The 15,204-nt window shown below is 41.1% G+C and overlaps 1 protein-coding gene across 2 annotated transcripts in view; it reads left to right on the forward strand.

Moving 5' to 3' along the window:
* Positions 1 to 15,204, forward strand: part of LOC124145798 (cysteine-rich venom protein ophanin-like) — a 42,126-nt gene that overhangs the window by 19,804 nt on the left and 7,118 nt on the right. For both annotated transcript variants that reach the window (XM_046515717.2, XM_046515715.2), the window contains exons 2-10: positions 1,206 to 1,264; positions 2,111 to 2,189; positions 2,665 to 2,756; positions 5,000 to 5,090; positions 9,236 to 9,372; positions 11,040 to 11,125; positions 12,022 to 12,107; positions 12,698 to 12,796; positions 13,671 to 13,781. In XM_046515717.2, the coding sequence (XP_046371673.2) occupies positions 1,206 to 1,264; positions 2,111 to 2,189; positions 2,665 to 2,756; positions 5,000 to 5,090; positions 9,236 to 9,372; positions 11,040 to 11,125; positions 12,022 to 12,107; positions 12,698 to 12,796; positions 13,671 to 13,781 (840 nt within the window). The remainder of the gene's footprint in view (positions 1 to 1,205; positions 1,265 to 2,110; positions 2,190 to 2,664; positions 2,757 to 4,999; positions 5,091 to 9,235; positions 9,373 to 11,039; positions 11,126 to 12,021; positions 12,108 to 12,697; positions 12,797 to 13,670; positions 13,782 to 15,204) is intronic.

Raw genomic sequence — 15,204 nt, forward strand, 5'->3', positions numbered from 1 at the left:
TAGCTTTCATGTTGGTCTGTAAGCTAGTTTCCATTAGCAATGTATACAGCTAATGTGTGGAGTGCTGGTGTGTTAACTACAGGTGAAAAATACTGTAGCTTTCATGTTGGTCTGTAAGCTAGTTTATTCCCGCACTGTATACAGCTAATGTGTGGAGTGCTGGTGTGTTAACTACAGGTGAGAAATACTGTAGCTTTCATGTTGGTCTGTAATCTAGTTTATTCCCGCAATGTATACAGCTAATGTAAGGAGTGCTGGTGTGTTAACTACAGGTGAGAAATACTGTAGCTTTCATGTTGGTCTGTAAGCTAGTTTCCATTAGCAATGTATACAGCTAATGTGTGGAGTGCTGGTGTGTTAACTACAGGTTAGATTTACTGTAGCTTTCATGTTGGTCTGTAATCTAGTTTCTATTAGCAATGTATACAGCTAATTTGTGGAGTGCTGGTGTGTTAACTACAGGTTAGATTTACTGTAGCTTTCATGTTGGTCTGTAATCTAGTTTCTTCCCGCAATGTATACAGCTAATGTGTGGAGTGCTGGTGTGTTAACTACAGGTTAGATTTACTGTAGCTTTCATGTTGGTCTGTAATCTAGTTTATTCCCGCAATGTATACAGCTAATGTGTGGAGTGCTGGTGTGTTAACTACAGGTTAGATTTACTGTAGCTTTCATGTTGGTCTGTAAGCTAGTTTCCATTAGCAATGTATACAGCTAATGTGTGGAGTGCTGGTGTGTTAACTACAGGTTAGATTTACTGTAGCTTTCATGTTGGTCTGTAATCTAGTTTCCATTAGCAATGTATACAGCTAATGTGTGGAGTGCTGGTGTGTTAACTACAGGTTAGATTTACTGTAGCTTTCATGTTGGTCTGTAATCTAGTTTCCATTAGCAATGTATACAGCTAATGTGTGGAGTGCTGATGTGTCAACATGGAAGAATAGAAGATGATTCATTGACTCAGGCAGTATTTACATACTATTGTCATCTTACATTCTTATCTGAAAGGATGCCGTCCATGAGATGTGATGGACACAATTAAACCAATAATATCTTCATTACCGTTGTCCTTTCCCTCGGTAACCTTGGTATTTCACTGCCAACATCGGAATGAAGCAGTGTGATCGAACGTGCGTTACGCCATATATTCATAAGCATACAGATTGCACATAAACGATACCATGTTCTGTACAACTGTATTTCAGGGCTGCTGCAGACGTGTGCTGGTTCAGCTGTGGGCCCCGGGCACCGAGCCAAGAGGAGTGTGGGTAGTCCAATCTTTTGTTTTAAACACTCTAGTTTTTAAAATTCGAATAAGCTGGATTTAGCATATCACCTTACAAGTAGGAATATAAATATCTTACAGCTGGAAGCTACTTAAACACCTTTTGATCGTGTACTTTATGAACCTGGGTCCTTTTTCACAAAGCCAGATACGTTGTTGATATATGACTAACTTCCTGAGGTAGTTCTTAACATACCTTTATCATCCAATAAGGTTAGTACTTGAATGTATTTGTTGTAGCCAAACTATAAAAGACGTAACCATAGAGTAAGTTGTGTATACATACGCTCATGTCTCCTTTTGTTAACTATCTTATTCCGCTGCCATGTGAACAAGAAGTCACACGTACTAAATGAATTCGTGTGCACACCTTCATGCTATAAGATTACATTTTGTAATAACTGACATTCACTTTGTGTGAGTTCGTTGGAGAATGAACCTTCATTAGAGTGAGGGCCAAACATTACAACTACTAACATTTGAATGTGTGACCTTTTTGGGTGAAAGGTGCCCCTCGGAATCGGTTATATAATTAGTGGCATTCCCGTTCTATACTGCTCACAAACAGCTAAGTATCTCCCAATTCTTTCATATTACTGTCGTTAATTTGTCATGGCATGACAGAATAACTATAGTAATATGAAATAATCGGGTGGTCATTTAACCTTTTTTTAGCAGTATATCTACAACATGTGGAGGAATTGGTAACGAATGGCTGTGAATTATTGAACATTATTGTTCCATTGTATCTGATCATGTTTTAAACATGGCGTGACATGTTTAAGGCGTAAAGGTGTATATTTGAATTATATATTCCTTTTCCAGGCAACATGCAAAGACAAGTATAGGCAAGTGACGGGCCATTCTGCTTGTATTGCGAGCTCAAGTCAAGTGTCAGAATCAGGTACAACATTACACTTTTCAAGGACAGTCGCTAAAAATTCAGGATTTAGTTAATTAGCTTAATGGATATAGCATCCGCAGTAGCTGGGGCGGATGGTTACGTCGTAGCTGAGGGTTGCCGTAATTTCAGCTGTGTCTGTCACATGTTATGGCCATGTTGAATGCCTTTACGAAAGGCATGAGTGAATGGTACATATTCGTCCATGATAATTATTCATTGTTGGAAATACTTGAAGTGTATACTGTTGGAACAATGTAAACATGTATATGTACGTCACATGAACTCGTTATTGATCAGTAAATATATATATATTTATACCCCATATATATGTAAGTAGAGATATCTTTTTATTTACTTAAAATATCGATGTACATGTACTTTGATTGACCAGTCAGTACCTTGTACTACTAACCGTTGACGCTACCGTCCGGATTTACAGGGTTTCACGTTTTCAATGCCGTATTTTTTCTTTTAGGGATTTCCGACGCTGACAAAACTCTAATCGTTACCCAACACAACAGTCATAGAAATAGCGTTACCCCACAGGCAACAAACATGCTTAAAATGGTAAGTGGCAAGAAGTAACAGGGTTCCATGTTAATAGGGGATCACCACAGGGGTCGTTACGGCTCCCTCCATGCCTGTCTTTCCTCACGAAAATTTCAGCGATTAAGGAAACAAGGGCTAGAATGAAATTGCTGATAAAATGAGTTCGGGTAAACGAACAACGCATTGACAATAAAAAAACATCACCATTGTCAGCTGAGGTTATATTTATATCACGATATTGTAGCACAACCACCGGTGGTGTTTTCACCCCCAATCAATATTCCTTTTTAATTATGAAGCTATTTCTGGATAATGGCCACCTAGATGAAAACCGCAGGTAAATGTTGAGTAGCGAGTACACCCTCCACGTGTCCGGATAACGGCCACCACCCTGCGTGCCATCCCTCCAGTCAGACATCGGATCAGCTGAGGGGGCAACTGCAGCCAATCCCCATGCAAAGCTGCTTCCGTTTCTCGCGTAGTCTGTACATGAGGCTCTAGTGCCTGTATACGATGCCCAGGGATGTCACAAATGTGCTCGAGAGGATTCAGATCTGGCCTCATTGTGGCACAGGGGTAGCAGCGTTGTTCCGGAGGCATGTTGTTCCAAAATATCTAGCATGTACTGATTATCTGTGAGGTTGCCTTGTATGGTGATCAGTACTTGCAATCGTGTGAAATACACCCCAGATCATTACTGAGCCTCCTCCTAAAAGGGGTGGTTAGCCTGCAGTTCCTGGGAGTTTTAGTCTTACTCCTGTCCCTCCAAACCCTCAGTCGTCCATCCGTGACATGGGGCAGAAACCTGGTTTCGTCAGACCAATGGATTTCCCGCAAGGTTCGCCGATCCCAAGCCCGCCGTGCTAAACCCCTGGCAAACGGAACCCCTGATGATGCTCTGTCAGGAAGGGGCGATGTGAGGACTCTCCTGGGCGCCATTCCTACTGCTTTAAAGCGGATCCTCGGGATTCTGGTGAACAAACGTCGATTGGATAGCCACAGTCGCTTCAGGACGGGACTCGTCGTACAAATGGCTGCCGTCGTACAAATTGAAGCAGTGTCCTGTTTTAACGTTGTTACGTCACAGGAGACCGCCCTGACCGTGAAGGGTTCTCCACAGCTCTGGTTTATCCATGTTGTCTCACCAATCGGCTGATTACTGTGTAATTGTGGGCCGTTTGACGCCTGGTAGCTTTGAAGGACAACTCTATGGAATGCATTCCAATTATTCGCCATAATTATTTGTGCCTCTGCTATCTTCATTCGTGCCATGTTCAGGGGAATAAGTGAACATTACAATTTCAAACAGCGGATTTAAATACCCAAATGTGATGCCTGGGCATACTGTATGTTGGAGAAATTATGAGAGACATGCTGTATGTTGGAGAAACTATGAGAGACATGCTGTATGTTGGAGAAACTATGAGAGACATGCTGTATGTTGGAGAAACTATGAGAGACATACTGTATGTTGGAGAAACTATGAGAGACATACTGTATGTTGGAGAAACTATGAGAGACATGCTGTATGTTTGAGAAACTATGAGAGACATACTGTATGTTGGAGAAACTATGAGTGACATGCTGTATGTTTGAGAAACTATGAGAGACATACTGTATGTTGGAGAAACTATGAGAGACATGCTGTATGTTGGGGAAACTATGAGTGACATACTGTATGTTGGAGAAACTATGAGAGACATGCTGTATGTTGGAGAAACTATGAGAGACATACTGTATGTTGGAGAAACTATGAGAGACATACTGTATGTTGGAGAAACTATGAGAGACATGCTGTATGTTGGAGAAACTATGAGTGACATACTGTATGTTGGAGAAACTATGAGAGACATGCTGTATGTTGGAGAAACTATGAGAGACATACTGTATGTTGGAGAAACTATGGGAGACATGCTGCACGAGCATGTCACTGTTAGTTCTGATGTCAAACATGAATGGTCACGTCCTTACGATTGTTCCAGGCAGAGATACATGTATGTTTACGAACATTCCAAAACATCCACAGATTCCCAGGTTTAACCACTCGTGTAACACTCCCCCTGTACTATCATCTCTGCAAGTAAAGATAAAGATACACATGTTAATGTTGTGACAGACAAGCTGGATTTATTTGCCAGCACAAGATCCGACAAATGACTTTCACGGGAGTGTGTGGGTGATGATAAGTCTCTTTGTTAACCTTAAAACATGCACAGCACGAACTGATTTCTTATTTAAGCTATCATTTCATTTTCTCACAGTCCTGGGACGATGAAATAGCGAGCATAGCACAGCACTGGGCAGAGGCGTGCTTATTAAAGCATGACAGTAACGACCAGAGAGCCATTCCAGGTAGTGTAGAATCATTGCACAAACACGTTATACATAGTATAATAAATGGTTACCACGGGATTGTAAAATGGGTTACAGTGTTCTTTCTGAGACTATGTCCATTATTGATTTTATTTGGGAGGGAACTTCAGCCACACTCCAATTTCTGTTTGCTACTACTACTACTACTACTACTACTACTACTACTACTACTACTACTACTACTACTACTACTACTACTACTTCTACTACTACCCTTTCTAATTCGCTGTTTCGAGGTCACCCCATCTTATAACTGACAGTATCCAGTATATGACTGCTATTGTTGTTGTTGCTACTACTATTACGACGACTACGAAGCTCACCACAGAACAGACCAACGTCCTGTTCAAAGGCCTGAAGTACATCCCCACCAGACCACTACGGAACCATAATGACTTCATCTCTAATATCGAGAAAGGGCTTCAGCAACTCGCACCAGGGGGTAAGGTCGACTATCGCGTCACCAAATCTGTGACATTCTTGCCAAAACCATAACTCCTAACCTCACCAGAGCCGAGACAAAATCGCTCAAAGAACTCCGAGATGACAACACCATCAAGATTGCCCCTGCTGACAAGGGCAGGGCCACAGTCATCATGGACACTGTCCACTTCCATGAGCTAGTCAACAACATCCTCCAAGACCCCACCAACTACTCCAAGATCAAGAAGAACCCAACTGCCAAACTCCTTCGCGAACATAAAACCCACCTCAAACGACTAAAAGACAACTTTGAAATTAGCTAAGTACTTCACCACCACCTCTCCGTCAATCACCCCCAACCACACCCTATGCCAGAGCCACAATCAAAATCCAAAAGAACCCTCCTAAGGCCCGTCTACTTGTCTGTTCCCAAGACACTGTCGTTGACAACACGGCCCAAAACCCCACCTGAATCCTTGCCCCCATAGGAAAATCATCTGACTCCTTCATCTCTGATTCCACCGACTTCTGCTCCAAACTCACGAACATCGCCGACCCAGATCAAATCATGAGTTACGATGTAGTGGACCTCTTCACCAACGTACCCATAGATGACACTCTGCAAAGTCTCCGCCGTCGCATCACTGAAACTCCTCTTGAAACTAGCCTATCCACCGAATCTATCATCGCCCTCACCACCCCCATTATCTGCTATACATACTTCACCTGGGGCGACGAGTACTATCAACAGATACACGGCCTACCCATGGATCCCCACTCTCTCCTATCCTTGCTGAAATCTACATGACCTTCAGTAAGCCCTAACCACATCACCCATCCAACCTATTTGCAGGTACAGAAAAGTCCACAACACCTTTGTCATCCTGAAACCAAACCCAACCCTGCTACTACAACATCTAAACCAACAACACCCCCGAGTACAGTTCACCATCGAAATAGAAAAGAACAACCAACTACCCTTCCAAGGTATCCTCGTCTCCAGGACTCCAAACCAGTGTCTACCGGAACCCACCCACACCAATCTGTACATCCGCTTCAATCCCAACCATCCCCTCAGAGCCAAGACTGGCATCACCTTTACCATCAACGAGCCATCAACCTTACTTCTGCTGAACCTGAGAACCTGAGATCGAAAACCTCCGTCATGTCTTCACCCACCTCAACAATTATCCACCCAATCCTGTCGACAAAGTCATCCCCTCTGTACTCTATCCCAAACCCAGATCTGCGATCACTAAACCCGGATCAGCGCCCTCCCATTCATATGAAAGGCCTCCCACATCAGCCGCCTCCTCAAACAGCAAGCCAATATTGACACCTACTTCACCAGTTCCACCTCCCTCAATACTCTACTAAGAGCCAACGGCAGAAACACAACCAAACCTCAGGTGCCTAAATTACTACTACTCTCACTACTACTAATGCTGCTGCTGCTACTACTACTACTACTCTCACTACTACTACTACTGCTGCTGCTGCTGCTGATACTACTACTACTACTCTCACTACTACTACTACTGCTGCTGCTACTACTACTACTACTCTCACTACTACTACTACTGCTGCTGCTGCTGCTGATACTACTACTACTACTCTCACTACTACTAATGCTGCTGCTGCTGCTGCTGATACTACTACTACTACTCTCACTACTACTACTACTGCTGCTGCTGCTGCTGATACTACTACTACTACTCTCACTACTACTAATGCTGCTGCTGCTGATACTACTACTACTACTACTCTCACTACTACTACTACTGCTGATACTACTACTACTACTACTCTCACTACTACTACTACTGCTGCTGCTGCTGCTACTACTACTACTACTCTCACTACTACTACTACTACTTCTACTACTACTACTCTCACTACTACTGCTACTGCTGCTGCTGCTGCTACTACTACTACTACTCTCACTACTATTACTTCTACTACTACTGCTGCTGCTACTTCTACTCTCACTACTACTACTACTACTGCTGCTGCTACTACTACTACTCTCACTACTACTACTACTACTGCTGCTGCTACTACTACTACTCTCACTACTACTACTACTACTGCTGCTGCTGCTACTTCTACTCTCACTACTACTACTACTACTGCTGCTGCTACTACTACTACTCTCACTACTACTACTAATACTACTGCTGCTGCTACTACTACTACTACTACTCTCACTACTACTACTACTACTGCTACTGCTGCTACTACTACTACTCTCACTACTACTACTACTACTACTACTGCTACTGCTGCTACTACTACTACTACTACTGCTACTGCTGCTACTACTACTACTACTACTACTACTACTACTACTACTACTACTACTACTACTACTACTACTGCTACTGCTGCTACTACTACTACTCTCACTACTACTACTACTACTGCTACTGCTACTACTACTACTACTACTCTCACTACTACTACTACTACTACTACTGCTGCTACTACTACTACTACTCTCACTACTACTACTACTACTACTGCTGCTACTACTACTACTACTACTCTCACTACTACTACTACTACTACTGCTGCTGCTACTACTACTACTACTACTCTCACTACTACTACTACTACTGCTACTGCTGCTACTACTACTACTCTCACTACTACTACTACTACTACTACTGCTGCTACTACTACTACTACTACTCTCACTACTACTACTACTACTACTACTACTGCTACTACTACTACTCTCACTACTACTACTACTACTGCTACTGCTGCTACTACTACTACTACTCTCACTACTACTACTACTACTGCTACTGCTGCTACTACTACTACTCTCACTACTACTACTACTACTGCTACTGCTGCTACTACTACTACTACTCTCACTACTACTACTACTACTACTACTGCTGCTACTACTACTACTACTACTCTCACTACTACTACTACTACTGCTACTGCTGCTACTACTACTACTCTCACTACTACTACTACTACTGCTACTGCTGCTACTACTACTACTACTCTCACTACTACTACTACTACTACTACTGCTGCTACTACTACTACTACTACTCTCACTACTACTACTACTACTGCTACTACTACTACTACTACTGCTACTGCTGCTACTACTACTACTCTCACTACTACTACTACTACTACTAATGCTGCTGCTGCTGCTACTACTACTACTACTACTCTCACTACTACTACTACTACTACTACTGCTGCTGCTACTACTACTACTACTACTACTAATGCTGCTGCTGCTACTACTACTACTACTACTACTCTCACTACTACAATCATCACTTCTACTACTACTACTACTACTACTACTACTACTACTATCAGTACTACTATTCCCACTACTACGAGCATCACTGCTACTACTACCACTACTACTACTACTACTACAACTACTACTACTACAATCATCACTGCTACTACTACTACTACTGCTATTACTACTACTACTACTTCCACTACTACAATCATCACTGCTACTATTACTACTACTACTACTACAATTACTACTACTCCCAATACTACTATTTTCACTACTACTACTATCACTACTACTACCGTTTCTACAGCTGATTCTACTATTACTACTATGTTTAATACATTTGACTAGCTGTCATAACATCAAAGTAATCATCATCGATGTAGCCGCTCATAGCGATATCATGACGTCCCAGGTTCCATGAACGTTGGCCAGAACATCGCCTCTGGCACCCAGAACTGGACACATGCTGTTACCCTGTGGCATGACGAGGTCGACGATTTCACGTTTGGGGGAAATAACTCATTTGGAAGTGTCGGACACTATACCCAGGTTAGTTTATTTAACCAGTTTAGTTCATCTTGTATTCAGCTCCCGGTAAACATGTATCAGATCTTGTCTTGCCGTCGTGGGTGTCATCAGTGAACATCGCCTCACATGCACCAGCTGACGTGTTTGTTCCTAGTAACGAAGATTTCCGAGTAGTTCTAAATCGTTTCCATCCACTTTTTATATATAAAACATAAAAACAATAAAATGCACAGCTGCGTCAAATGAAGTGTTGTGTGAATGGTGATGACGATACGGTCGTTCAAAAACATAAATGCTTGCCGTTCATATTTGCTGCCAATTATTTTATTTTCAATCATTGAAATTATCAAGCAGGTTAAAAGTTTTAAATAAAGATCTACTTTCACGTCACACTTGAAGTGCCAAGGTAACGGATTTTGTGCTGATCAATAATTGTGAATGCACAAAAGAGCACTGGTTCAATACGTTTGCTATACGGTTTGAACAATATAAAGTTTACGATGTGAGAAGTGTCAAATCTTGTCATCCTGATCAAATGTCAATTATGAGTATCTTACATTGTAAGTAATGTCAAATATTTAGTGTCATTTATTTCATCATGTTAATATATATTCAATATACTACAAGTCTAAAATGTATTCCTTGTTTGTTGACTTTGGCATTGCATGGATAAGTCCATTACAGTATAGGGAAGAAGGTTTCGCTATTGTGTGCCCTGAAGCATGATGTTGTAGGTAAAGTGCACTGTAGGCAATAGGAGGAGTTACCCGCACCACTACTAAATGCTATACAAACAATACAAGAATTCTGCCAAAAATCAACACAATACATCCAAAACCAGAATCAACAATAACATAATTAATGCTTTACATAACTCATAAATACAAAGCAAACAGGAATAATTCGTTTGGGTTCACTGTGTGACTTGTTCACGCTCACTACGAAGATTGAATATGGTTTTACGCCGCTTTTAGCAATATTCCAGCATTATCACGGCGGGGGACACCAGAAATGGGCTTCACACATTGTACCCATGTCGGGATTCGAACCCGGGTCTTCGGCGTGACGAGCGAACGCCTTAACCACTAGACTACCCGACCGCCCCTCATCACGAAGAGCACATGTCCATACAGTATAAACGGTACAAATGAGTATAACATCCTGCACTTTACACAGCATAAGCATTTATTCCCCCCCCCCCCCCCCCCCCGAGCAAAATACTGTCAACAATGTGGGTGCTACATACAATTTAGTTCAGTTTAATTTCAACCAAGCTAGTTGGATGGCGGTAAGAATGCTGATGCGTCGTCAAGCGTTTTATGCATTTTAAAACGTTTACGAGGATGTGTTTTCTATATAATGACGAGAGCCCCAGTGCCTTGGCTGCTACGTTGTCGACATACACAATAGTACGTGTACGTATGCAACCAGTAGGTACGGAGACTCGTGACTGTGTCCGTACCGACAGGGCGTGGTCATGTGCGGCAGTTGGCCAACACCATGACAGGAACGACAGCCATCACCACCAGCTGAGTGCATTCACCATTCTTCTGACAATCGTCAATACTGTTGGCTCTTACTTATATCATTTGTACTAGGTAGTATCCAAATATGTAATTTAGAATGTTACGTTAAATCTCAATGAAATGTCGCAAAGATACATGTTAAGATGAGTTGTATGTTTACAGCTGGTGTGGGCGGACACTCAGAAGATTGGTTGTGGATATGCAATGTGCGGCGCGACTTCATTCTATGTGTGCAACTACGGGCCAGCGTAAGTAGAGAACGGCTCTATTGAAAGACATGGGAAGTGATGAATGTTCCTGACTCGGTTTCCTCCAGACAACTAAGATTTAGATAGCATCTTGGGAGGTTCATTTTGATTCGCGTGTATTACGTATAATGGCTTCTTAACGACACAAACCTTCCTGAAATACTCGTAGTAGGTGCAGATGGAAATTTGCACTCTATGTATATGTTGTCACGTGGACGTTTATGACATCAGAGGATGACCTAAGTAATATATATGTTGATTTGCCCACACCAAACACATTTTCAACGGTTCTATATTGCGAAGTTGACGCTATTCAGTGTACTGCAACACCAACCTTGCGGTCATCCAGAGCTGGGCGGACGGTATTTTTTGCATTTCAACGAGTCAAACATTTGTGTACAGATAAAATAACACACATGTTGCTTCATGCCAAGATTTCTGAAAGGTAACTCACTTCTCATTCGACTTTTACTGGAAAACCTTTTTCACGTTGAACATCGTGAACAGACTGATGAATTTGTGTGTTCCTCACCCCATTTACATACCTTATCTACATACCTGAGTACATTGCCATGTAAACGCAAAGTAAATATACATATACGCGTATGTAAAGTTACACATGTAAAATTACTTTCGGGAGTAAATGTTGTGCATGTTTTAGATTTCCTCTATTTAAGGTATGCTGAATACGCCGTGTGAGGTGTTGGCGTTGTTTTCAGAAGATTAGAACGGTACATAAAGGTTGTCATTCCTCCAATCCATATTTAGATGACAAAGTTCAAAAGTGATGTTGTCATTAAAAGAGAGAACTGTTTGTTTTCGACCACGTAATTTCTTACCGTTCATAATCTAACTGTGAAAATATGTCTGTAAATATTTTGTTTTCACGAATTTAGTGGGAACGTTGGTGGATTCAACATGCCTTACAAAAACGGGACCACGAATGAATGCAGCGTTGAACACAAAGATGGCAATTTGTGCGGTGAGGAATTATAGTGACCTAAACAATCTATTGTAAATGCAAAACGCGCGGTTTGGGGCAGCTACAAATAAACAGCAAAGGATACAAAATGCAGGCTTAAACAGCAAGCGCTGCACCTTGCTGTTCATCTGTGCTAATAGAACTTGCATCTGAGACTTGGGTTTTCACACGAGTATGTATATATAGGTTAGATCACTTCTTGGTGGACTTATATTTTGTTCATCTGTCCAAAATAATATATTACCCTTGCACATTTAGCATTGATTACCACGACTCTGATGGAGATGTCAAGAAGTAGAGGTAGTTAACCCATCCTGACATTTGGACGAGGATTGAAGTAGCTGTCCAAGCATTACCTCAATTGAATGTAGATGTCTTCCTTCTGTGTACATCTTCGTTATAGAAATATGGTCTTCCAACACCCTTGTTTTCGGTATTTCAATATACACTGTACACACTCTGCTGTTACACGTCAATGAATGCACGAACAACATCTCTCCTTGCACATCGATTTGTCCTCTTGTTAGGGTATGGTCATGCCTTTATGAAGTTATTGAATAAAGTTATTATAATATCCAGATATCTTTCAGATTGTAATGTAACCTGCTTAAATGGCGCCAGTGTGTCTCGAGACGATTGTACATGTGTGTGTAAAGTGTACCCGTTCTACACTGGAGACAACTGCCAACGTAAGTACAACCTAGTACTCCATGCCCGTCTCTGGGGCTTGGTGGTTGCATGACGCTATTTAGAGTAAAGTCACATGATGCCCTTTACTCGATGTTAAGTCTGATTATCCGAGAAGTTACAATATTGATTGTATTCATTATATGTATGATGACTGATGGTGAATTGTAACCTCCTATGGAAGAATAGTAAGAATACATAACAAAGTCAATGTTCCATTTGCTCTGATTAAACCTTGATACAAACTATTAACCCTGAACAGATATTATGTAGTATTCTTATTATACATTTCAAATAAGTTATACAAGCGCATATAGTTTACCCTTTGCCGACATGAATGTTGTGGTTAAATGTCCTATTTCAACTACAATGAGCTAGCTCTTGAAGAGTTAGCTTAAACGGTGTCTATAACCTGACTACCACACAACTTAACCATACCCACATAGGTAATATAGTTAACACACATATGTACAAATATACAAACTAGCAGCCTTTCGTAATGTGGTATGTAATGTAAACTACGTTAACAAGGATCACGCTTATGGCGAACTGACGGATAAAACGAACTGTTTTGGTCCCGTCCATTTGCTGTATATATGATGTATATATGCTCATAACGAACTAAAATTAGTGGTCCCTTTGAGTTCGTTATAACCGTAGTTCACTGTACTTTCAACCAAAGTCGCCATCTTGAATGTTTGACTTTTTAAATGCTTGCAATAGCATCAGTTCATCGTCATGGGCACTCAAAATATATATGTAGCGTCCATGATGAAATTAAGTTCTGTACTGTTTTGATCCAGTAAATGAATGTGTGGAGATGTAAATTAGATCGGGGACAACATGTTATTAATTAATACAGAGTTTGTTTTCCAGTTGAATGCAACAAAGCCGAGAAGGACCCCGACACATGTAACACGGCATATGGAGATTATGCCTGTTCCATTATTGCTGTCGACTGTCCAAACAAATGCCACGTGTGTCCATGTAAGTATGTGATGTGCTGTTATCATTAAGAAAATATCAGGTATCTCCTACATAATATACATATAGCTTCTACACAGAAAACAACGTTATGACTATCCCCCACCATGGGGCACATCACAGTTGTGTTTGTCCATAGAGTAGTGGATATAAACTTAAAATAGTCCTATAAAGCCTTCAGAAGAGATAGGCACTTACGCCGCTTTATGTCATCAGAAAGAAATGATTAAATGTGAAATTAATACACATAAAAGGTCCTTTCTCTGGAAAAAATAACTCTGGAGAGGTATCGCTTAGATAAGCTAACTTCAGTAGTATCTGAGAAAACTAGTCCCCATTACAGACGCTATGTACCAAGTAAGACAACATGGATCAAGGGCCGTAACTCTGTGCAAAAACAAAATGACAAGACCAATTTTCGAACTAATTCTTGACAAGCATATCTTAGATAAGCATGCAAACGTTCATTCGTGAAACTACAGCACTTTCTTAGAAAACTTGTCTCCATTCCACGCAGCAAACCCTAAGTTAAAAGAGCATGTAGCAAGGGACATAACTCTGTAAAGATGAATTTACATAAATTTTCGAACTCATCTGAGATCTTAACCTGTAACATCACATCTTCCCGAGGCAAGAGAGTTAACTGACTTTAAAAGTCCAGTTTCCACCCTTGCCGAACTAAGCTGGAATTCCTGGGCTCGACCGTAGCGCCACCAGTGGCTATTACGAGTTATGTCCTTTCTATGCCTCTCCTATTGACCAAACAGATTCAACCTCTCATATCACTTGCATTTGCTTCAAACAAAACGGTGGCGCCAAGTAAAGACGATCTGATTGATAATCAAGATCTATATTGTGATAAAACGAGTCTTACATCGCGAAGTGCATCAAATCACGTGAGCACCTTGATTAAGAGCATAAAAAGATTGAGAAAACATATGTTGACAACGAGTTAGCGGTGCACATGCTTTGCAAATCCTGCATTCGACCGAAATCTGCATGACACTTTACGACCCGGATTTCGATTTCGGTGCGCGATTTTGATTGGACTATGCATAGAATCGTTAGTCCAGCCAAAATGTAAGTACATAATACCAGCCTAGTTCGGCAAGGGTGGAAACTGGACTTTTATAGTCAGTTAACTCACTTGCCTAGGGAAGATGGTAATATCAGTGTGTAAAATTTTATTTCTCTGACTTAAACAGTTTTTGAGAAAAAAATATCCCCTTTGAGTTTTTATAATCCCTGCCCCAGATATATATTCATGATAAGAAAGGGCATTGGTAGTAAAATATTCAACATACATTGTAGAGAGGATAACCTGGTGTGAGAAATGTTTATGCTGCGTGTATATAGTAACTGGTAGATTCACAGGGTATAAATAGACTGCTATGAACAACAGTTTTGCCCATTTGTAGGGATTTTC

The sequence above is a fragment of the Haliotis rufescens genome, unplaced genomic scaffold (assembly GCF_023055435.1).
Source record: "Haliotis rufescens isolate VD_foot unplaced genomic scaffold, xgHalRufe1.0.p SCAF_6, whole genome shotgun sequence".
NCBI lineage: Eukaryota > Metazoa > Mollusca > Gastropoda > Lepetellida > Haliotidae > Haliotis > Haliotis rufescens.